Source organism: Erpetoichthys calabaricus, chromosome 10, assembly GCF_900747795.2.
Source record: "Erpetoichthys calabaricus chromosome 10, fErpCal1.3, whole genome shotgun sequence".
Lineage (NCBI taxonomy): Eukaryota > Metazoa > Chordata > Cladistia > Polypteriformes > Polypteridae > Erpetoichthys > Erpetoichthys calabaricus.
The window spans coordinates 145,624,751-145,647,799 of NC_041403.2; the positions used below are offsets into that span (position 1 = coordinate 145,624,751).

The 23,049-nt window shown below is 41.5% G+C and overlaps 1 protein-coding gene across 1 annotated transcript; it reads left to right on the top strand.

The window, feature by feature from the left end:
- Positions 1–213: 213 nt before the first annotated feature.
- Positions 214–8,686, top strand: abraa (actin binding Rho activating protein a). Its single transcript, XM_028810627.2, has 2 exons — positions 214–782; positions 8,007–8,686. Exons 1-2 carry the CDS (start codon positions 246–248, stop codon positions 8,442–8,444), a joined length of 975 nt encoding a protein of 324 aa, XP_028666460.1. The 5' UTR covers positions 214–245; the 3' UTR covers positions 8,445–8,686.
- The last annotated feature ends 14,363 nt before the right edge of the window (positions 8,687–23,049 follow it).

The window sequence follows — 23,049 nt, forward strand, 5'->3', positions numbered from 1 at the left end:
ACAGGCAGTGAAGCATGTGACAGGAATGGAATAAAGCATAAACTTGGCCTCCACAGCTGTAAAATTCAAAACTGTGTATCCTCCCGTCCACCACCACCCCCTCCACATGAAGGAAAATTCCAGTGCGTGCTACATGAGTTCCAGGAATGCCAGGCGCCACTTTTTTGACAACATGACCTTAGTGTCCCTCTATTTAAAGGCCTAGCACGCCTGGAAGGTCTGCAGTCAGCTCTCATCATCAAACCATGACTATGGAGCAGCAGCCCCTGAGCAGAGCTGTTCGGAAACTCCGTTGTGCTGGCCTTGTCAGTGGGTTGTCAAAAACCTGGCAGGTGTGGGCCAGTGAACATTCTCAAAAACAGCTTACCAGCCCAAAGGGTTGGCATCCTGACATTATAGAGGAAAATGGTAATGCTGATTTTAAGAAAGAGTGGAGAGTGGACCAAAGCATTGAGAGAAAAAGTGGAAGACAGGTCATCTCAGCTGGAAAAGACAGAGTCAATGCCCTCATTGCCAATGTTGGCAACAAAGTTAGTTCTAAAGAGGGCAGCAAAGGTGAGGGCATCAGCAACATGTCTCCAACCAGGAGAAGATGTCATTCAAGACAGGCAGCAAGTGCGGTGAAAGCATGGTGTCAGCATGAACAAGGAAAGGTAAAGGCCAAGATGGACTCACGAAGCAGCAGCTTAGACACAGAGGACAGTGGCCTCGGGGACGACACAAGCCAAAGTGAAACAGATGAAGAGAACAAACTGGAAACAAAGACAGACAGACGGCCCAAGGTCAGTAATCATCCACAATGTATCATAGTGGCACATCGCTCTGGGAGGTTAAGTGGGTGGTCGTGTTTTAATCTGTCATCACAGTTGAGCTCATGTATTGTGCAAAGCTGGCCACAGACAGGGATGTGCGATCCCAGGCCATTAAGACTGGCTGTTATTTGACCAAGTGAGGAATGATTTCCTGCTTTATCTTCACTTCTGCATGGTTGGGATATAAGAAAGTTGGAGGACACCCATATGCCATTTAGGGCTGAACAGCAGCAGAGGTCAACACATCACACCTTAAAGGATGTTAGTCTAACTTTGGATTAGTAGCCAGGGGATAAAACCACAAGACTGCTGGATCACTCCACACTACTCATAAATTTTGAGATGTCTAAGCCATAAAGCTGCCCTTCATTCTCTTCATTAAGAACTCATTGTAACTCCCTGTCCCAGTGCTTACAAAAATGACAAACTAGAAGCCTCAGGACTGATTACACACAGAATCCCTGTCAACATCAGACTTCATCTTCTGTCCTTTATAAGCACACTCTGCTCATTCTTATTGCTAAAGTAGTTCCTGCAAATTCAGCTTTAACACAATGTGTCTCGTAAACTGTTACCAGATTAATGTCAGCATAGACGCAGTTATTTACATTTTGAAAAGAAGCAAGTAAAGAAATAGGTGAGCATGCCATGCAGAAGTAATGCTAGTAAAAGACATTGCAGACAGACAACACACAACTGCTGCCTTATTTCCTTTTTTTGAGTATAAAGCTTAGAACCAACCTTAAGCAGGGTGCCAGCTTACCAGTGAGTGTAACCTCAGTGTCTCTCCTGGCAGGCCCAGGCCCTGAACACATTCACTAAAATAAAGGATGCTCTTTCAAACCATGCATGGGCATATTTGACACTTTTTCAGAACAGTACCCATTCACTGAATAAGAACAGGACACACCAACTTTTAAAGTCCCTGGGCACTCAGGACATGGGCCTCCTGGAACACTGTAAGCAATTGATATGATGGCTCAGCTAGAGAAGGGGGCGCTGAGAACATTACGAACAGTTATTCACATGCAACCCAAGCAAAAGGTACACTGGGCACACTAAATCACACAAGGTCCAGGCAGAGGACATGTGAGGCACACACACTCATACAGACCCTGAGTACTAGGCAAACTTACAAAGTAGGTAAGCACTGGGCACACTAACTCGTAAAGGGCTTGGGTGCGCAGGACTCAAGTGTCCTGCCATACTAATTTGTATAATGGCTCAGATAAAGATGGGGCACTACAAGCATTAGTAACACTTGGGCGGAGTGTTGGCTCTGAGGCTAAGGATCTGTGCTGGTATCCAGAAGGTTGCTGGTTCGAATCCCTGTCACTGCCAAAAGAGATCCTACTCTGCTGGGCCCTTGAGCAAGACCCTTAACCTGTAATTGCTCCAGGGGCACTGTACAATGGCTGACCCTGCGCTCTGACCCCAAGGGGTATGCGAAAACTAACAAATCCCTAATACAAGAAATTGTATAAGGTGAAATAAAGAACAAAACAAAAATAAAAAAACAAAACACTTACTCACATATGACCCAAACAAAAGGTACACTCTGCGCACTGAATCACAGAGGGTCCAGACAGAGGACACATGAGGCACACACAGTCACACAGACATAACATAATATTTTCAGATACACATAATCCAATGTAGGGTCTGACCTGAAGACTAATCTGAGAGCACTGGGCTGAAGGCAAGAAACAGCATGACATTTGTCCATCACAAAGCCAACTTGGAATAGACAACAAACCTAACATGCCTGTCTTTGGGCATGTAGAAAAACTCATTTGAGCACAAGGAGAACATGCAAACCCCACACGGACAATGACTAGACAAAGGATTTGAACCCACTGTGCCACCTGCAGTCATGTTTTGACAATATTTTATTTAATAGTAGCATTTCACACTCTGTGAATGTTACATAAATCAAAGTGATTGTCAGGTTATTTTGAAAGAAATTCATTTTCCAAACTTGACTATTTTAACACTTGGCACTTAAATTGATGCAGTCCATCTTGGGGCAAAATAGCAAATGACATTAATAGGCTGCTTGCACATCAGAGCCCACACACCCACACAATACCCACCCATACATTTTCTAAACCTGCTTATTGCTATTCTGGGATTGTGGGCAGCTGGAGTCTATCCTGCAGCACAAGGTGGGACAGTCCTGGACGACCCCTTCACAGGGCACACTCACATTTGCTCACACTTGGTTTTTAAATTATGTAAAACAATGCATATTGAAATAGAGGGGGTATCTTGACTCCATTAAATGAGTCCAAAACATTGAATGTTTGCATTTACCTGCCTGTATGCCAGGATTACGACAAATGTTAACAGTGTGCCTGTCATGAGGCAGAGAAGGCACCACTACTGCCAACACAAAATCCTCCTTTCCTCTACTAGTTACGCTGCTCACAAATCCAATTTGTAGACCTGCTGTGAGTGGGTGAGCTAGAATTTGATGCCAGTTAAGGCACTAGCCATATAGACTCAACCTTAGATGGAAGATGTTTTGCTGCAGCATCATCTGTGCAAACACGGTATTTGGAATAAGTAGATTTGGAAAACGGGTGTCTCATTGGGTTTTGACAATCAAAATGGTTCTTTAGGCACAAAAGGCTTTGTATATGAATTATTTTTCATATTCTTTTTGATCGATATGAGAAAGTAGGACTAACAATGGGGAAGCTGTAGTTAGCTTTGCTACATTTCATTCTAGGAAGCTGGGATCATATTCCAGGATAACCACTGTCTGTATAGATGTGGCCTGCTCTCCCTCTGACTGTCTGGGTTTTTCACAAGGAACTTGAAGCTGTATGTTAAGATGATTAATAATCCTAGGAGTGGCCTGGTGGGAGTGAAAGTGCATGTGCAGGCTCAGCAATGTTCTGGTGCCCTCCTCAGGGTTCTGTTCTTCTTTGCATTCGATGCTAATGTAAACCTGGATTAAGTGGGCTTAGAAAATGAATGGATTCCTGCAGTTCTCATATTGAACTCTTTTTCCCAGGATCCCAATGAATCACCAGAAAATAGCAATCCCAGTTCCAGATACTCCAGGTATACCAGCTTTCAACTGAAAAGGACCTGGCCAGTACTAGATTGCAGACTCAGGGAGACAGACACGTGTGTATAGCCAGTAGCAATAGTAAGGGTTAGATTCAAACTCTGCCACATCCTATTAATAAGATAATAAATAAGTCACCCTTTTTAAAAATATTGCCTTTTGACTTCTTCTATGACTGCGGTGGGTTGGCACCCTGCCCGGGATTGGTCCCTGCCTTGTGCCCTGTGTTGGCTGGGATTGGCTCCAGCAGACCCCCGTGACCCTGTGTTCGGATTCAGTGGGTTGGAAAATGGATGGATGGATGGACTTCTTCTATGAACCAGTCTGACTGACTCCATTTTCCTTTAAAGCACAACCTTCCATTTGCAGGGTATGAAATACTATACTCCTGCAGCTGTCTGAATACAGTCTCTTTTCACCTGTATATGTGTCTCCAGTATGTGTGTCTGCTGCTGCAGATGCATTGGAATGTCCATTACTTTTCATGGAACCGATTGTCTGGATCAGGCACATTATCATAACTGCATGAAAAAGCCTTCATCTTGCTTTTTTATTCCTGCCTCTGCCTTTTATCACCCTGCCTAGATCTGCCTGGCTTCATTCATTCTCTGCCCTTTTATCATCGCGAATGACCTTTAATGTCAGTAAATGTAAAGTATTACATATGGGAAGTGAAAATGTTAGGTTTGAGTACACAATGGAAGGTTTGAAAATTCAAAGTAAACCTTAAGACAGGGGTGTCGAACTCCAGACCTGGAGGGCCACAGTGGCTGCAGGATTTCATTCTAACCCTTTTCCTAATCAGTGACCAATTTTCACTGCTAATTAACTCCTTTTCCCTTCATTTTAATTACCCTGTTTTTTAAGGATTCAGTCCTCTGAATGTATTCCTTTCTTCATTAAATGACAGCCAAACAGAAATTAGATGTGAAACGAGCCAACAGATGACCAACTAAATTGGGATTTCAAACTCCAACCAATCTTTTAATGAGAAGCTGATTGTTGCTGTTAATTTAACCTGTTATTTAATTCTGTGACCTGTTGCTGCTCTCATTCTGCAACCGCAGACATTTGCAAAACTGTTTATTTTTCTGTATTTTCTAAGAACAAAGTCAAAATGTTTTGGTCACCTGAGAGATCAACCTTATCGAGACCAACACCTTTCTTTATTTTCAGATATTGTGTGATGGGCACAGGTGAGCTGGTCATGTGGTGGCTTGTTTTGGGTCTCATTATTGTTTGGCTACTAATTAAGGAAAAAAAGAAACAACTAAGCGGACTGAGTCGAGTTAATTAAGGCAAAAGAAGTTAAATAGCAACAAAAACTGGCCACTAATGAATAAAATGGTTACAATGAAAACTTGCAGCCACTGTGGCTGTCCAGGACTGGAGTTCGACACCCGTGCCTTAAGAGAAGGATTTAGGAGTTGTAATGGACTCAACACTATCGTCTGCCAGGCAGTGTTCAGAAGCCATTAAGAGGGATAACATAATGTGAATCTGATGTGTGGAGTACAAGACCAATGAGGTTCTACTCAGGCTTTATAATGCACTGGTGAGGCCTCATCTGGAGTACTGGGTGCAGTTTTGGTCTCCAGGCTACAAAAAGGACATAGCAGCACTAGAAAAAGTACAGAGAAGAGTGACTAGGCTGATACCAGGGCTACAGGGGATGAGTTATGAGGAAGGATTAAAAGAGCTGAGCCTTTTCAGTTTAAGCCAAAGAAGATTAAGAGGAGACATGATTGAACTGTGTCACGCTTGGGTCACAGATTTGCACAGAGACACAGGAGGTTGTAGAAAAAAAAGGAACTTTATTTAAAGCACTGCAAACAAACATTTGTCTCTTTTCAAAAGTTTAAACGTGCTCCATAACAAATCAGAGATGACAGTTCCGCCAGGAGCAGAGAATGTCTGAGAGAGAGAAGGAGAAGCAAACAATCAATTTAACAAACTGAAAGAAGCCCGTACAGGTTTTTTAAGAAGACAGAGCACCGCACGAGAGGCATATTACGCGACAGAGCCGGCCAGAAGGGTAAGGAGGAATGTGAAGGTAGTCTGTCAATGTTTTTCAGGGGTTTTCCCAGGGGCATCTGTATTCTCTGGGGGTGTGATCAGCTCCGCAGCTCACAAGTGTTTATAATTATAAAGGAAATTAGTATAGGCTGGTCCAGATCTAATTATGCAATTTTCATTACGCTATAACTTGTTAATTTTATTATATAGAGAATTCACAGCACCTGCCCTGCACATAGAGATTTCACTTAAAATTATTTTTGTTGCCGATAGATGGCAGAACCTGCCCTGCATTCCAAAATGGCAGAGAGATGGTTGTCAGTCGAACAGTTGCATAATTAGATCTGGACCACCCTGTACAGTGGATTGAGACTGTTAGTTTAAAATGAGGTCATCAAAAACACAGGGGTACAGTTGAAAACTTGTTAAGGGCACATTCTGCACAAACATTAGGAAGTTCTTCTTCATACAGAGAACCATAGGCATTTGGAATAAGCTACCAAGAAGCGTGATAGACAGTAAGACTTTAGGGACTCTAGACTTGATGGTTTTTTAGAAGAGTTAAGTGGATAGGTCTAGCGAGGTTTGTTGGGCTGAATGGCCTGTTCTCGTTTAGATTGTTCTAAGGTTCTTCAAAACTAGACAGATATTGAGAGCCCCTGGGGAACGTCTTGTTTTCTGTGGAGTCTGAGAAGTTTTCGGTAAAACACTTTTGCTGGCTCTGTGGGCATGCACCCATGACTTCTTGTGATTGAACGAGGCATCCTTCAGCATCTCTAAGGATTTTACCATTGCATGTGACATGCTGCACTATAATGTCTGACCTGAAATTGGTCAAGGCTGCAAGAAATGTATTAGTACACCTATGAGTTTGTGTCCATCATCCAAAACACTACATAACAGTTCATGACATACCAAAATAGTTAGAAAAAGAAAGAAAGGATGAAGTCATATGTCATCCTAGTGAGAGGTGGCCAATCTTTGTGCGCTTTATCGTGCACATTAGCACTTACAGATTTCACATATTAACATATTGTCAACAGAGCTTTATCATTCAGTTCAGGGCCAGAGCAGGGTGAAGCCTTTCCCTGCATCTCAGTAGCAATGAGTGAAACAATTTGGGTGAAACTGAATACACCGCAAAACTTACAGGTTCATTTTGCAAGTGAACTACATACATACAGTACAGCACATCTATTTTCAACTCCTCTTCAGCATTTTTCTCAATGTGCAAAAGCATGGAATGGGTTTTTATGTCATGCAGCATGGAAAGAGTTGGGGTTGCAACTAGAGACTGAATACCCACAAGCAATTCACTGCTACTAAATATCCAGTGGCCTGGGTTTGTGGCAAATGGTGATCAGCTCATGGAGTTTGGAAAACTAGGAGCTGATGGTGATACCAAAGAGTATTATGGAGTAGAAAATGGTGGTGTGAACGTGCGGGCAGTGCAATGATATTGTGGAATAATCCTTAAGAAGCAATGTTTTTTACTTTCCACCCCAAAAGGGCGTGAGTCTTGCTTATCGCAACTGGAAAATAACATGCAAAGCAAATTTTAAAGGCAACGGGTATCCTGGGTGGTAGTCCACTCCACTTCTAAATAGCATAGATTAAATTATGGAGAAAAAAACTGGAGTAAAACCCACACAAATAAAGGAAGACTTAGCAAACCCCATAGAGACAGTAATTAGGCAGAGATTTGAACCCGGGCTCCTGGTGCTGTGAGGCATTGGCAAGCACTATAATAATTTTAATAATTTAATAATAATTTTTTGCATTTATATAGCGCTTTTCTCACTACTCAAAGCGCTCAGCAATTGCAGGTTAAGGGCCTTGCTTAAGGGCCCAACAGAGCAGAGTCCCTAATGGCATTGACGGGATTCGAACCGGCAACCTTCCGATTGCCAGTGCAGATCTCTAGCCTCAGAGCCACCACAACATACTCTCCCAGACTATAAATGTCCACAATGACCAAAACAAGAAAAATCTCACCTATGATTTTATAGCTGAATTTGCTTTTTAAATTCTACCCTATGGTGTCATACATTCATTTGTCTCACTTGTGTAAATTCCCTGTATCTTTTAATGTCTCCCAACAGATCTTGGTGGCCACTATTAATGATTTGAGAAGGACTTGGCAGAAGTGGTCAGAGGAGCACATTGAGCAACAGAAGCTCAACCCGTTCAGTGATGAGTTTGATTACGAGCACTCGATGGCCGTCCGTCTCGTCAAAGGAGATGTAGGCTATGGCCGACCAAAGGAGGGCTCCAGAACTGCAGAGAGAGCCAAGAGAGCTCAGAAGCACATTCACAAGGAAATGGAGGAGCTGTGTTTTATCATCAGGGACGTGGGGGTCCAGTGCAAGGACGGCTATATCCGAGTCACTTTTGGGAGACTCTTTGACAGATATGTAACAATTTCTGATAAAGTTGTAGGTATTCTGCTGAGGTGCCGGAAGCATGGCATGGTGGCATTTGATGGAGAGATGCTGTGGCAGGGACAGGATGACAATGTGGTCATCACACTGCTGGCATGATGCTCATATTTCTAATTTCTCGTACATTTCCTCATGAAAAAATTTTGCTTGTTATTTATTCTGTTTTCTCATGAAGACTTTACTAAGCATGGTGAGAATTCAGTATGATACTGTAAGTCTCTAGACAACTAAAACGGACTCTTGTATATTTAATTAATTTAGGTTACGTGTTTTCATTTAACAGTGAAGTGTGAAAGTGCTGGTAAACTCACTCATGTTAAATAAATATTATTTTGTAGCTGCACTTTTGGCTTATATATCATTTTTTAGGGGCTGGAGCCTATCCCAGATAGTACAGGGCACAAGGCAGGAACAAACCTTGGACAGTGCACCAGTCCATCTCAGGGCAAACACTCACAGCACACGCACACAAACACACACACACTAGGGATAATTAAATGTCACCAATTCACCTAACATGCATGTCTTTGAATAGAACAAGTGGAGGAAACACACATAGAAACGGGGAGTACATACAGACTCCATGCAGAGAGGACTCCAGGTGTGAACGCTGGTCTCATTACTGCAAGGCAGCAGTGCTACCTCTGTGCCACCATGCTGCCATGTGGCTTATAGTGTTAGATTAATTTCACTAGAGTTTAGTAAGGCACTTTGTCATATTTTTTAAAGGCTTCTATGTATTTAGATAGATAGATAGATAGATAGATAGATAGATAGATAGATAGATAGATAGATAGATAGATAGATAGATAGATAGATAGATAGATAGATACTTTATTAATCCCAATGGGAAATTCACATTTTTTCACATAAATTGGATATTTACATGTCCAGATATTATATTACATTACAAGGGTCAAAGACTAAGTCCAATTTACAACTGGAACCAACTCTAATATGATGCTTTTGTTTCCCCAGATATATAATTTAACAGGGGTAGCACGGTGGTAGAGCTGCTGCTTCAAAGTAAGAAGTCCCAGTTTGACGTCCATGTGTGTTACCTTTTGGGGCTTAGTTCAAAGACATACTGGTTAAGAGGTCAGGCAATGCTAAATTGGTCCTAGTGTGTGTGATGTGTCTGTGTGTGTGGTTACCCTATGATGAACTGAAGTCCTGTCTAGGGATTGTTCCTGTTGTCACAAAAGCAGACCACAGAGATTAAAAGGTTTGGGGCAGCCACTCGTATATTGTGCCTTGGCTGCAAATGGGTTGAATTGGTTGTGATGTTCACAGGTTTGAGTCCAAAACAGAACTGATTGTAAAATGAAAAGATGGAGTCTTTAAAGCCCGAGACAGGAAGTGACATCATCGGGACTGGAACCGGAAGTGACATCATCACCTGGCACCAGAAACAAAAGTGATGTCTTCAAGACCGGAAGTAATGTCATCCATGGTGCCGGTGCCAGACGTGATGTCACTGGTCCCAGGACCTGGCGAGATGGTCTGCAGATGATTGAGAAAGAGAGTTAGTGCAGCTCGCCAGCCCCTGGTCTGATGTGGTAGTATTATTCTTAAGGCCTTTCAGCTGTCTCCCAATTCCATGTGTATGACACTGTCTTGTGTGCTATGATTGCTGGGATGGGCTTGTGATGGTCCAGGTTGGCTTCTTGGTCCTTGGCAGCTTGAACCCGGAACCATTGATAACGAAACCAAGGATGAGCCGGACAAAATGAGGACAAACACAGACAGCAAGAGTAGGTGCTAGAGCTCAAGTAGTTGTTTTTCTCCATTGTTGTGCTCCATTGTTTTTTTCTCTTGACCTCGCCATGCAGGTTCCTTTTTATTCACCAATCGGATGCAGATACTGCAATCACCTACTGCGAGGTCCGAATGAAGCACTTGACCTATCAGTTCGCATTATTAGAACATGAATATGCAATCAGCCAATCACCCCAATCAACCTCGGAGAGATGTATGCATGTTTCCACGTGCACCTGAACCCGCCTCGAACCTGCATGCTCGGGAAATCCTGATTATTTATTTAAAATGCGCAACACCATTAGCCTCTCTCATCACAGGGCACCAGTTTCCTTGCGACCTTGGTCAGGATAAACAGGTTTAGAAAATGGATGGAACTTCATATATAATACACTACTGTGGCTGTTTGTTTGTCTGTCCAGGATTTCAAATCACCTGTAGCTCGCAAACCGTTTGACCTGTTGATCTGAAATTTGGTACACATATATTACATGATATCTACTATCCGTTTTCGTGGTGATGATTGACCTCCAAGGTTATTCCTCTTTTTTTCATCCATCCATCCATCCTCTTCCGCTTATCCGAGGTCGGGTCGTGGGGGCAGCAGCTTGAGCAGAGATGCCCAGACTTCCCTCTTCCCGGCCACTTCTTCTAGCTCTTCCGGGAGAATCCCAAGGCGTTCCCAGGCCAGCCGAGAGACATAGTCCCTCCAGCGTGTCCTCTTTTTTTTATTTTATTTTATTGTAGAATCAACTCTCAGCAGTGGCCAGCAGGGTAGCTTTGCAGTGCATGCGTACAGGCGCCGTTCTTATCCCTACCACCTGCGCCGTCACTTTCCTTACCTCTTCATATCTTAAATCATTTTTGAGGCAGATTGAAGATTTAAGTGCCAGCTTAAGTGAAAAATTAAAGAAAATGTACTCAGTACAGTACAATCCCTCTTAACTGGCCTCGCATTAACCAGCCTGTTAAAATAAAATAAAATATAAAACATTTTTTTAATCCTGACTTCTTTCTTTCCTGGAAGGTGAGAGGGCTCCTACTTTCAGAGTGATTTCCGTTTACATATTCCTTTATGAATTTTCTATGGTGCTTTTTTCTTTCTACCTGGCAGTTCCCCTACTTCTCGGGCTTCACAACAGGGGAGTCACCCTAACTACAGGTGCATCTGCCTTCCACACTGGTCCGGTAGCACTCCAATCCCCAGCTACGTCGGGCTCCATCCAGACCGAGACTTGGGTTCTTTCCCCAACGGCCAGGCCACTCACTCTGGGGTTAAACCAGCCCAAAGCCTCCACGACTGCCGCTGCCTTTCAATAGCCAGTCGTCTTCAATACCGGTCACTCCAGCTCCGTGATCACTCAGCTGGAGCGATCGCCAAGTGTCAGCCAAACACTCATCTGCAGGGGTTCACCTCCCAGTTGCCTGCCTTTGCTCCATCAAATCTGCTCTCGCTCGCTCGTTCTCCCTCCTGCACCGGCTTTCCTCTGTCTGCTTCCTTCTCCATTAACCTCCCATTCTTTCCTGTTTTCCCCCTAGCCGCCTCGCGCTTTTATTTATCACGGGGACGTGGATCAGATGTGGCAATTAGAAGTTCCCGGGAACAATTACGGATTGTGCACTTAAGCTAGGATCGCCCGCATCACGAATTCCCCTGGAACCGCAAAATCGCTAAGCCATGAGTGCGGCGATTATTTATTTAAAAAGTGGCCTTTTTGACTTGAGCTGTGGACCCGTTACACCACACTGTCCAGTCATTGTACGAGAAAAAACCAGTGTGCAAAATCGTGGATGAAGCCTTGTGGATATGGTTTCTTCAGGAACGTCGAAGTGGTACAGTACATACCTTAGAAATATATGAAAATAGGTATGCGTCAGATTAACTGGCCAAAACAGCAACTGGCCATGGGTTCAGTCCTGAGGTGGCCGGTTAAGAGGGATTGTACTGTAATTACAACAAAAACACTGACTTAATCAGTTTTAATGTGAAAAGACGCTGATGAAAGAAGAGAAGCAGCGGGCCGCTAGGGTGGAGAAAAGAAGTGCTGCTCAGGAAGCAGCAAGCGTATCAACTTCTGAGCAAACAAATGCTAAACGTACAGAGAAAGAGGATAAAAACTAGGAATGATCAAGTCAAGTGTTTTTACTGCACATTATCATGCAGTGCACCGTTACTGGTATAATATAATATAATATAATATAATATAATATAATATAATATAATATAATATAATCTATAATAATAAAAGGCAAAGCCCTCACTGACTGACTCACTCACTCACTGACTCACTCATCACTAATTCTCCAACTTCCCGTGTAGGTGGAAGGCTGAAATTTGGCAGGCTCATTCCTTACAGCTTACTTACAAAAGTTAGGCAGGTTTCATTTCGAAATTCAAAGCGTAATGGTCATAACTGGAACATATTTTTTGTCCATACACTGTAATGGAGGAGGCGGAGTCACGTATCGCGTCATCACACCTCCTACGTAATCACGTGAACTAAAAACAAGGAAGACATTTACAGCACGAGTCACACGCGGGAACGAAGGTAAATGACGTTAATTTTTGACTGTCTTTTAATACTGTGTGAGCATACATATTAACACATGTGCAATTAAACGTGTGCATTTACGGGGTGATTTCTCAGGCTTAAAAGCTCACCTTTTATCAAACGCGGGAAGAAAGGTAACTGACGTTGTTCACTGTCTTTTAATACTGTGTAACCATACATATTAACACATGTCCAATTAAACGTGTGCATTTACGGGGTGATTTCTCAGGCTTAAAAGCTCGCCTTTTACTAAAAAGCTAAATGCAAAACTATTTTCAATCAGTTTATTGAAACGCTCCCGTTAAGGATTGCAATAACATATTCGCGAGATAAAACAACGAAGTAGGGGGAAATGGAGGAACAGCCGCAAACAGCGAAGAGCAAAAAATTAATTAAACAATTGAGAACGGAGCGAGTGAAGCATACAAGCATGTTCATAAGGGAAACAAAGCACGGTGTAAAACGTAAGTTTAAATTAAGTTAATAGAAACGCTCCCGCTGCGGATTGCAATAACATATTCGCGAGATAAAAGTTTAATGAGAAGACACGAGGTATAAACGAACCACACGCCGTGGCGCAACGTTAGGGGCAACAGTTTCAACCATTCTATGATCTGCTTCTCGCAACTGAAAGACGGCACATTGCGGATGTTAGCCGACTTGATGACCACAACGTTAGGGGCTTCAACTATGCCGCTGATGCAACATGTCAGTGCCAACACTTTGCAGACTGTACTTAAAAGACACGCCCTCCTCACTGGACAGTTAAAAACACCAATCAAACTAACGATGACATCAAGTATTACCCAATTAAAAGTAGGAAAGGAGGCATCTTCATAAAATGCGTGTGGGATGATTTGCATGAGACGCTGCTTTAAAAAAAAAAATGATAAAAAAAATACGGGATAAATCCCGTCCAGTGTTGATTCAAAACGGGACGCGCAATTACCATATTCGCCCCTGCGAAGCGCGGTGATTTTGCTATATATATTAAACTATTTCAACCATTGTATGATCTGCTTCTCGCAACTGAAAGAGGGCACCGTGGCAGAAGTTAGCCGACTTGCTCACCAACCACAAGCGTTACCTGGTAGGTAACCACCCATACAATCAGATTGTGAATCAGACTACGAATGCCTGCAATGTAATTACCCCGATCTACATGCTGTCAAATGAACGAACCACACGCCGTGGCACAACGTTAGGGGCTTCGCCTCTACGTCCGAGGATCGATTCCCGTATGGGAGTGCAGTGACTGTGTACTCCTGATGACCCACAATTACGGCGAAACACGTGTCGCATACTATGCATCTTCAAAGCACGGTGTAAACAGTAAGTTTAAATTAAGTTTATACAAACGCTTCCGCTGCCGTTTGCAATACCATATTAGATGACTGTAACAGAGTTAAAATTGCTGGAGCGATACATTTTTAACTGCCGGGTCATATCGCGTGTTCTTGGGTAGGTACACCAAAAAATGTATACATTTATGCATGTAATGGGCAAACAAAAAATGTACTATACCCGAAAGCACTTACACAGTAGTACTCAATGTATCTTTACTTCTTAAATGTTAATGTTTTACTGTTTAATAATTTATACGCTTCTTATATGTTATTCAGATTCTTTTATCAAAATACCAGTAACAGCGCACTGCACGATAACGTGGAGTGAATACACTTGACATGACCATTCATAGTATTTATCCTCTTTCTCTGTACGTTTACCATTCGTTTCCTCAGAGGTTGATGCGCTTGCTGCTTAATGAGCAGCTCTTCACCCTAGCGTCCCGCTGCTTCTCTTCTTTCGTCGGCATCTTTTCCCGTTAAAACTGATTTTTTTTAAAACTTAATATGTTTTCTTTAATTTTTCAGTTAAGCTGGCACTTAAGTCTTCAATCTGCCTCAAGAATGATTAGCGAAGGTGGTAGACAATGAAAACGTCAGCCGTACGCATCCGCCACGCACGCACTGGTGCGCGCAGCTGTGAGTTGATTCTACAATAAAATAAAATAAAGATAAAAAGAGTAATAACTTGCAGCACCGCTATTCAATTACACTTGCCTAACGCCTCTCCTAAGGGGAAATACTGTGGGATCTGGGCATCCGTCAAAGCAGCAATCACAAGCCCGATTACAAAGCGGGAAGCTGTGATTTGTCGTCTCCCTCCCATGTAACAATCACAGCCCGTGTTGCAACGCACTATGTATATATGTGTATGTGTGTGTATATATATATATATATATATATATATATATATATATATATATGTTCATATGTGTGGGAAAGCGAATAGTAGACGTGACGTAGTATCTGTGTACCAGATTTCAAGTCAATAGGTGAAACGGTTTGCGAGCTACAGCTGATTTAAAATCCTGGACAGACAAACGAATAGCCACGGTAGCGTATTATAGAAGAACATTTTACTGTTTAATAATTTATATTTATATGCAATGTGCTTCTTATATATTACTTCATATTCTCATATGATAATGATGTTAATGTTGTTTATATTGATTTCTATGTTATTGTAAGTGCTCTTTATTTGTGGAAAAATAAATTTGGCAATTAAACTTATTTTATACATACATTTTATTTTTTTCTCTTGCACTCAGTGAGCGAATCCACTGGGTAATCAGCTATATATATATATATATAGATATAGATATAGATATAGATATATATATATATATATATATATATATATATATATATATATATATATAGATAGATATATGTGTATGTATGTAGATATACAAATATGTATATATATGTATATATGTGTATATATATGTAGATATACAAATATGTATATGTATATATATGTATATGTGTATATATATGTAGATATACAAATATGTATATGTGTATATATATGTCGATATACAAATATGTATATGTATATATATGCGTCTGTATGTGTATATACAGTATATATATATATATATGTATATATATATATATATATAATGTGTGTGTATGTATGTATGTGTGTATATGTATGTGTATATATATGTTGATATATGTATATATATGTGGATGTGTATATGTATATATATATGTATATATGTTTATGTATATATATGTTTACATAACCTCTTTAACACACTTACTTCTCCGCTGCGAAGCGCGGGTATTTTGCTAGTATAATATAATATAATGCTCTGGCCCTCTACTGTACTGATTTTGAATGAGTCAGTAAGGGTTTTTAATGATAAGGATCAGAAGTCAGCACCAAAATCCAGCCAATCTCTTGGCATGTTTAAATTGTTAACCAAAATTCCTAATAACAAGAGCAAAGTTCTAAATTCAGGAAGAAATTCACCAGAAAATTTGCACAAAAACAGAGGGATTTATCCTTAAACCTGGATGAGATATGGCCACCAGTGCCAAACTTTTAACCTAATTCTGTTGATGACATCAAATGCTGCCAACACCACAACTATGTATGTCTTGATGACGGGACTCACAAATGGCAGTGCTCATATACAAAACAAAGACGGTGTCATTTAGGCAAAAATAAATGTTATTTACTTAATCTTTTTGTTCCAAAAGCCATAGATTTATGCTTTAATAAAATCAGATAATGGTAATTGCTGACTACCATCATCTGCAATCTTGAAATGGATGAAGTGGCATTAACACGTGTCACAGATGACTGCGGTCATTACCTGGCCGGGATGCCTGGAGGGACCGGAAAGGGACATTTACAGCTTCCGGGGCACAAGGGGGCAGCCGCCCTGGATAAAAAGAGGACCACGGGAAAGGGACAAAGAGGATTTGACCTATTGGGAACCGTGGCCCTCCGCCCAGGGGGCGCTTTAAGCCTCAGGAGACCCAGATGTGATTACTTCCGTCACACTTGGCAAGATGGCGGAGGGATCGGCCAGGGACTCCCGGAGTGCTTCCGGTTCAAAGGGCAGCACTTCTGCCACACCAGGAAGTGCTGCCGGATGGACATCCTCAGCCACCTGGAGCACATCCGGGCAGGAATAAAAGGGGCCGCCTCCTTACAGTCAGTGAGCCAGAGTCGGGAGTGGTAGAAGGACGAAGCTCCCAGGAGGAGAGTAGAGATGGCAAAGGACTGAGAGAGAGAGATATTTTGGGGTGATTATTGCTTTGTGCATTGTGGGTAGTGTTGGAATTGTGTTTATTTATAAAGAATAAACATGTGGATTTTATAAAGATGTGGTCTCCGACTGGTGGTGTCCGGGAAACTATCACACATGCTATGCTACAATATGATACATGCTACTGTTGATTAGCACCCCACTGATGATTAGTTCTTCCCTTGTGCTACCAGATAAAATTAGATTATGTAGGACTAGCAATTTTACTTTAAAGACTATGAACAGGTATATTGTATTAAGAGTGCAGTGTGAGACAAGGCATATAAGAACACCAGCCAGCTGTGAGGACCAAAGTGATGTGTGAACTGCCCTGACAGTCAGGAACCAAAAGGGCTGCTCAGTGAAAGGTCATCATTCACTGGTTAAAAAACAGACTGCCTCACTCTAATCTATATATATAAAATTCTTTTCGTGTTTGAAACGGAAATTACGTATGACCAAGTGATATGGAAATTACGTATGAAACCGAAATTACGTATGACCACACGATATGGAAATTACCCATGACCACAGAACATATAATACAGGAACTAATCGCTTTGTTCGTGCACGCCATTTTTATATTGTTTTTACGAATTGTTAGTATTTGTGTGCGCCCCGCGTCGCCCTCTCCTAGCCCTCCTATCTGGACTACAGCGCTGAGCCATCCACCGCCAGGCGCGTTCTGACAGAGAAGTTTTATTTATTCGTCCACATGACTGTCGCTGAAACTGCCACATTGTAACTTTTTTTAGTTCGCAGTACTTGATAGTAGAAGAGATGAGGAAAACAGCTTTGCATCTTTCTACTTTTTAACTGCGCCGAGCTGTAAACAATGTGAAGATGAGACCGCCTTCAGCTGCGAGGGGTCGTGAGAACAATGTGAACGCTGGGGAGCGCAGAATGTCGGGATGCTCCGTCGATTCGAGAGCTTCGCAGTTTCGGGCAGCGTCCTCTGTTCTTGCACTGTTTGTCACACTTCAAGTCCCCCATCGGCTCCTGGGAGAGTGGAAATCTTTGCGAATGAGTGTAATCGGCACCATCGAAGCAGGACTCTGTTTGTAAATTGCCCTGCATGACTACTTACTGTCCCTTAAGGTAAGTTCAGGTCACTAAAACCACACAACATTCAAGGTTGCTTTTGTGATTAATTATTTTAACAAGTAAATCACAGGCATATAGTGCAAGGTTGTCAGGTAAAAATTTGGACGATCACATAGAAAATGTAATTTCTATACCACAGCGGTCGTGTAGCGCCTTTCACAAGGGATCTACTACTTACCTGTTGTGTTATAGGGCCTTTAAAATGTAGTACTACCACTCCAGTAGTACTCAATGTATCTTTACTTCTTAAATGTTAATGTTTTACTGTTTAATAACTTATAGACTACATTTTATTTTTTTTCCTTGCACTCAGTGAGCGAAGCCACTGGGTAATCAACTAGTGTTCATATAAAAATAATTTCAAGTCTGCTATAAACATCAATATTTATTAAAGTTATCAAATTTAATTGTATCTGTTCTTTAATGATGCTAAAATGAATAGAATACTCATTTCTTATGCTGTGAGTTTTCCAGATTCTAAGCATTGCATATTGACACAGCAGATATTTCTCATGCCATTACAATGAAGAGAAACTAAATTGTTCATCATAATGACAGAAAACTATTTCTTAAAGCTCAGAGAATAACAGAAGTTATGTTTCTAAGACCTGTTGGGCTGCTTCTCATATGGGGTTTGAAGTAATGACTCAATCTAAATACACGACCTAAACAAATACGATGCTAAATGCAACTAACAGTGCATGAGAGACGCATGCAGACATCAGGTGGCACAGCAAAGATGTTATTAGAAGGAGGATGGCGGCTGAATGCTAACGACATGTAAGCTTATTTTTTTAGAAATCATTTGCATACAGAAAATATTCATACACATGAGCAGTGTGCCATTCACTGTAATTGAAGGCACCATGCAACATCCAGAACCCAGAGTAAATAAAGTGCTAGAAGATCAATGATTGCTTGATGATTAAGATAATTTGAAAAAAGTGAGTGAGAAGCAACATTAAACACAATAACAATGGTACTGTCTCCTCTGAAGACACCTACTCTGGTACTGTGTATCTTAACTGAAGAGGGAAACCAGTCTTCTCCTACATCTACACCATCTCTCTCTTTGCTTTGTGGTCTCTATATGCTGTTCTAATGACACATCAAGGATCTGGACCTACCTTTCAGGTTCTATTCAATAAGGGCGCGCACAAAAAGGCGAGCTTCAAAAGGGCGACCCCAATTGGGCGCAGCGAATAAAGGCAAACGCAACAAAATTATTATAGAAAATGTATTAGATAAAATCTACTATTATTATCTATCTATCCATCCATCCATTTTCCAACCCGCTGAATCCGAACACAGGGTCTGCTGGAGCCAATCCCAGCCAACACAGGGCACGAAACAATCCTGGGCAGGGTGCCAACCCACCGCAGGACACACACAAATACACCAAGCACACACTAGGGCCAATTTAGAATCGCCAATCCACCTAACCTGCATGTCATTGGACTGTGAGAGGAAACCGGAGCGCCCGGAGGAAACCCACGCAGACACGGGGAGAACATGCAAACTCCACGCAGGGAGGACCCGGGAATAGAACCCAGGTCCCCAGATCTCCCAACTGCGAGGCAGCAGCGCTACCCACTGCGCCACCATGCCGCCTATTATCTATCTATTATTATCTAAATTATGTACGAACGCCTTTATTCGCCACGCTCAATGGTGGTCGCCCTTTTGAAGCTCACCTTTATTTACGTGCGCCTTTATTCGCCACGCCCAATTGAGGTCGCCCTTTTGAAGCTCACCTTTTTATGCGCGCCCTTATTGAAGGATACCCACCATCTAGCTTGTTTCGATTTACATCTCTGTGTGTTCATCTCTTCTCAAATGTGGCACATGGTACCACGACCCACCTGCAAAGGTGTTTTGCCTGCCTAAGGTAAAGTCATTCTTGATGGAGGATTGCAGGAATCGTGGGTTAGAGGGGTCCTTTCATCGGATTGGCTGGCCCATCATTGACTCTGCTGTGGAATGGCTAAATGGGGGTGGGAGCTTGATGGCTCCAGGACTCTAAACAAATCCAAATCATATTATGTGATATCATCTACTGTTAAATTCTGCTCTGTATTTGTAAAATTTTTATTTTTATACTGTATTGAGGATTTGTTCTGTTCTGTGTATTGTATTGTATTGACCCCCTTCTTTTTGAGACCCACTGCACACCCAACCTACCTTTAAAGGGGTCACTTTTTGAACTGCCTTTCCCAAGGTTTCTTCCATTTTTTCCCTAAAAGGGTTTTTTTGGGAGTTTTTCCTTGTCTTCTTAGAGAGTCAAGGCTGGGGGGCTGTCAAAGCCCATTTGTATAGCCCATTTTGGGCTATACAAAAATAAATTGTATTGTATTGTATCATGCACTGTTTGATTTATTAAAACAGTTAATAGAAAATGTGACAGGCTTCAAATCATTTTGATGATATCATTGGAAAGGAAAAAATCTATGATATAACAACCTTACATTGCAGACTAACAAGCCATAAAATTAAATAAGGTCTGAGATTGAAAATGATTGGTTTATAATTAAGCAATTTGTTTGGAATGAAAACCTGTAGCCACTGCAGCTCTTCAGGACCGACATTGCCACCCTTGTGCTAGAGCATCCCTACTACATTCCCTTAACTGAGGTGAACAAAATGACCTGCCTCCTGGTGCCTCCTGCATTAAAAGATTCTTTTGATAATTATACATTTTATTTATAATGCATCTTTCAATGCCTAAAGACATGGTACAAAGCAAAATAACAATAGTTAAAAATACATGTAACAAAACATTATACAAAAAAATTAGCAGACAAATAAGTTTTAAGTCTATTTTTATAATCTAGCAGTTACTTGACTTCTCTCAGCTTCTGGCAGAAAGCATTCTACAAGGTTGGAGCTGAGACACAGAAGCCTCTATTGGCCATTGTACTCTTCCTAGTTCAAGGAATGGCTCAGAAGTAGAGAGTAGGAACATACAAGTGTGAAAAATCAAGAGAGATAAGATGGAGCTTGGTCATTTAAGGCTCTGTAAGTTAACAGGAGAATTTTGTAGTAAACACAAGCTTCAATTGGGAGGGAGAACTTTCAATGTTGATACAAGTGAGAACCCATGAAGCCGAGTTCTGAACATACGGCAGTTTGTTTAGAACAGCCTTTGGCGGACCGTACAATAAGGCATTACAGTAGTCGAGTCTGGATGTAATAAATCCATGGATCAATCATTCAGCTTCTGCTGAGGGCACAGATGGTCGAAGTTGGGCTAAATTACTTAAAAGATGAAAGGATGTTTTTACTAGTGACAGAGAAGAATCAGCTTTAACACCTAGATTTCTAACTACAGCCTGAATGGAGAGAGCAACAGCTATTGATTCAAATTGATCCATCTTAGCAAACCAAGACTTATACCCAATCAAAAATATTTTTTCACTTTTTAATTTAAATAAAAGCCACTGCGGTGGGTTGGCACCCTGCCCGGGATTGGTTCCTGCCTTGTGCCCTGTCTTGGCTGGGATTGGCTCCAGCAGACCCTCGTGACCCTGTGTTCGGATTCAGCGGGTTGGAAAATGGATGGATGGATAGCGGTCAGCCATAACTTGACATCAGTCAGACAAGCGATAAGAGCAGGAGGTGGAAGAAATGTGGATGTTTTTATATATATCTGGGTATCATCAGCATAGCAGTGATAGTCCAGGCAATGTACACAAATTATTTGACAAAAAGCAAAAGGAGAAATATAAAAGGTTCTTCTCCTTCTATAATTGTAGAAAACAACACTATGGATGACAGTACACTGCTCAACATGACCAAAAGACTCTCTAGCCACTGGGTAGGGTGCTATGACAAATTTTAAGTAGGATTTGGAATTACTGCTCTTGAACATTTCTATTTATTTCTGTATCTGGGCTAACTCCCCTGAGCCGGCGGGTGACAGCACATGTTTATTATACCGAGGGACTTAAAATAGGCCACATTTCCCAACAAAAAATTGGTGTATGTTCAGTGCAAAAATGGTACTTCCAAAGAACAGCTATGCTATTATTCTTACATTTTTTGTTAAAAAACATGTACTGTGTTTAAAGTAATTATATACATTTCAGCAGGCACTCTGAAAAAGTAATGTAACTGACTGAAATGTGTCAGAACACATGGGGCACCTAATAGAATAAAGACCTGGTAGCTTGTCCTTAGTTATATTTTATATCATATTCAGTGTTTTTTTAAGTTTGTACAATTACATTAAATTTGTTTAGATTAGATAATTAGATTAGATTAGATTAATATCATGGAGAAATTCAGATGCGTACAGCAACAGAAGCATAAACAACGAGACTATAGAGTCACAGGACAGAGAATACAGTCAATCAATCAATCAATCGATCAATCAATATTGTGCAGATATTTCAAAATTAATTTAACGAGTGCCATGGGAGGAAGCATTAAATTGCTTGATAGCAGTGAGCAGGTAAGACTTCCCAGAGTTGCTTCTTAGCACACCATGGTGGAATGAGCCTGTGGCAAAAAGTGCTCCAAGAAAGTGAATTTGTGAATTTCCCCCTGGGATTAATAAAGTATCTATCTATCTATCTATCTATCTATCTATCTATCTATCTATCTATCTATCTATCTATCTATCTATCTATCTATCTATCTATCTATCTATCTAAAGAAAGTGCCTCCTGGAGAGGATGGACGGGATTTTTCATCCAATTTTGCCATCATCCTCTTTTCCACAGTGTGTCTAGGGTTCTCCCTGTGATGGAGCAGGCTTTTCTGATAGGCTTATTCAGGCATTGTGTTTCTTTTGAGGTCAGGTTGTTTCACCAGGAGACTGCAGCACTGACACCACACTGGCTACTATGGACTGGTAGAACGTTTCCAGCAGTTTGCTGCACACATCAACAGACTTGAGTCTCCTTAGCCAGTCCAGTCACTGTGTTGTCAGATCAGTCCAGTTTCTTGTTTATGTCAACCCCAAACACTTGTAGCTCGGCACCACTTCTACATCCTCCCCCTGGATGGTGACCAGTCTTAGAGGCTCCTTGGCACACCTAAAGTCCATCACCAGCTCTTTTGTCTTGCTGATGTTGAGTTGCAGAATTTTGTCCCTGCACCACAAAACAAAGTTCTCCACAACCTTCCTGTTCTCTGATTCATCTCCATTATTGTTGTAGCCTATGATGGACGAGTCATCTGA

What these genes read in the sequence shown, in the direction of transcription:
- abraa (XM_028810627.2), top strand. Translation starts at nt 246, where the DNA reads ATGACTATGGAGCAGCAGCCCCTGAGCAGAGCTGTTCGGAAACTCCGT. An exon ending in AGACAGACAGACGGCCCAAG is followed by an intron (nt 783 to 8,006) that starts GTCAGTAATCAT and finishes GTCTCCCAACAG; the next exon opens with ATCTTGGTGGCCACTATTAA.